The sequence below is a fragment of the Montipora foliosa genome, unplaced genomic scaffold (genome assembly GCF_036669935.1).
Source record: "Montipora foliosa isolate CH-2021 unplaced genomic scaffold, ASM3666993v2 scaffold_425, whole genome shotgun sequence".
NCBI lineage: Eukaryota > Metazoa > Cnidaria > Anthozoa > Scleractinia > Acroporidae > Montipora > Montipora foliosa.
The window spans coordinates 35,001-37,500 of record NW_027179729.1 but is presented as its reverse complement, the minus strand read 5'-3'; the positions used below and the strand labels follow the sequence as shown (position 1 = coordinate 37,500).

Sequence of the window (2,500 nt, the reverse complement as noted above, 5' to 3'; positions counted from 1 at the left end):
TTCTGCGGGCAGCACTCCAAAGATGGATTAGACGAGCAGAGATTCACCGACCGCGTGGAAAGCATTCAAGCTACACTGCGAGTTCACGTTTGGAGGGCCTCTGAATTGAAAAAGTGAAGAAGAAAAATGTAATTACCTGATGATTTGGATTGGAGACAAAGGTCGTGACATATACAATACGTGAAAACTCACTGTAGAAGAAGCAAAGAAGCTCGACACATATTATGCAAAGTATGAAGAGTATGTGAAACCCAAATCTAAAATAAGGTATTTGAAAGGTACAAGTTCCACCAGAAGATTCAACGAGAGGGTAAGTCATTTGAACAATTTCTCACTGATTTGAAGTTGCTTGTGAAAGATTATGGTTATACTGACCCTGATGAAATGGTTAGAGACAGAGTGGTTATTGGCTGTCATTCTACCAAAACAAGAGAAAAGATAATTCAGGAGGGTTCAGAGCTTACAATTGACATTGCCAGAATGGACGAAATGTCAAATGGCAACTGAGTATCAAAGCATTACCAGTGTAAATAAAGTAAAATAAAGAAACTTCCAATAAACAAAATCCAGCCGAGAGAAATTCATGCACAAAGATTGCAGCAGATGTGGCTATCAGCATGACAAAGAAAAATGCCCAGCACAAGGCAAGAGATGTAAAAAATGCCCAAAGTTAAACCATTTTGCCACAGTATGTCACTCTAAGACCACAATTAAGAAACAAATACACCATGTAACTGAAGCTGAACACAGCGATGATGAGTTCTTTGTTGGCTGCATCACTTCAGTGAACACTGTAGATATGAGTGAATGGTATGAAGACCTAAGCATTGGAAGCAAAACTATCAAGTTTCAGTTAGACACTGGAGCAAAAAACAATGTCGTTCTTACAAAGTTATACAAGATCTTGACATTGAGTCCCACTTTAAAAAGAACCAAGCTAAGCTTAAGTCCTATTCGGGTCATCAGATTCCTACCAAAGGGGTAGTGTCCTTGCCTTGCGAATACAAGAATAAAGTTTTTCATGTGAAATTCCATGTAGTTGATGTTGAAGCCCCTGCCTTACTGAGTGCCCAAGCTTGCAAAGATATGGGTCTACTTGCCAGAATAAACTCACTCAAGCAACACAGTATTCAAAAGTCTCCGACTGATATGGGCCAAGCCATCTTTGATGAATACCCAGATTTGTTTCAAGGTCTTGGATGTCTTCCTGGAGAGCACTCAATCACTTTAGATCCAAGATAAGCGTTCTTCCTGAACAGCATGGTTGCTGTTGTGAAACCAAACAAGATTCGTATTTTCATAGACCCCAGAGATCTAAATGAGGCCATCAGAAGGGAGCATTTAACAATGACAACAATAGAAGAAGCCTAAGTATTTTCAGTTCTAGATGCCACATCGGGATATTGGCGAGTGAAGTTATACGAAGAAAGCTCAAAGCCATGCACGTACAACACGCCGTTTGGAAGATACCGTTTCACCAGGTTGCCATTTGGCATAAAGTCTGCTCCTTAGGTATTTCAGAACTGCATGTATGACCTGTTTGCTGATCTAGAGGGTGTGCTCCTGGGGAAAAGATGATGCAAAGCAGACCGAGTTCGAGAAGTCAACTCCAAAATCAATGCCAAGAAATGCCAAATCAAGCAAGAAGAATTTCCCTATGTTAGCCATGTCCTAAGCCAAGCGGACTTGAGACCAGATCCTGAAAAGATACGGGCAGTACAAGCAATGAAACACCCTGAGAACACTAAGGAACTTAAGACATTTCTTTGATTTATTCCGTACCTTGGAAACTTTATTCCCTACATGGCTACAGTCAGTGCACCACTCAGAAAGTTACTAGAAAGTCTATTATCATTATGGTAAAGACTGATTTGGATGTGGCCGGCGAATAAAAAAGTACACTCATCCCACCGGTCACATCCGAGTAGAGTCTCCTTAAAGTCACCTCACTTCGTTAGTGTCCCTACTCAGTCCACACACAAAAGTGGGCGCCCCGCACGTGCACCCCACAAATTTGTCTTCTGGATGAAGCCAAAGTCTCAATTTCTCCTCATCGAGACCCAGTAAAAGTTGAGCCAGTTCGTCATCGTGTAACACCGAAGTGAAACCACGACGATCGTCTGTGAACGAATCCTCCTCGGTGAGTCTGTATCCATAAGGGTACGTGATGGAGGTACCAGGTCGAGGAACGCGTTTGTTGTAGACCAACTGATAGTTCTTTTGCGTCGGATGAGTGTGAAGAGAATGTTCTTTGCAGCGTCGAACGATTTTGCGGGCTTCATGGATAACAGTTTTCCGAGGTGTACCAAAGGGACGAGACAGTTCGTCGAGCGTCTTTTGTCGCGACACTTGGTAATTGAGTTGGGCTCTACCCTCGACATTGAGTGAATGTCCTTTGACTTTGCATTCGGTCTTACCATCATTGCACAGATACCCGTAATTCTTGGGACCACCCGAACAGAATTCCCGAATGAACTGCTGGTAATTGAGTTCGTTCGTG

At 42.5% G+C, this 2,500-nt stretch overlaps 1 protein-coding gene across 1 annotated transcript in view; it reads right to left on the bottom strand.

Moving 5' to 3' along the window:
* Nucleotides 1-1,941: 1,941 nt before the first annotated feature.
* LOC137988701 (uncharacterized) overlaps nt 1,942-2,500 on the bottom strand; it is an 11,291-nt gene continuing 10,732 nt past the window's right edge. The window contains exon 4 of the mRNA XM_068834674.1: nt 1,942-2,500. This exon is cut by the window's right edge and continues 37 nt beyond it. Coding sequence (XP_068690775.1) covers nt 1,942-2,500 — 559 coding nt within the window.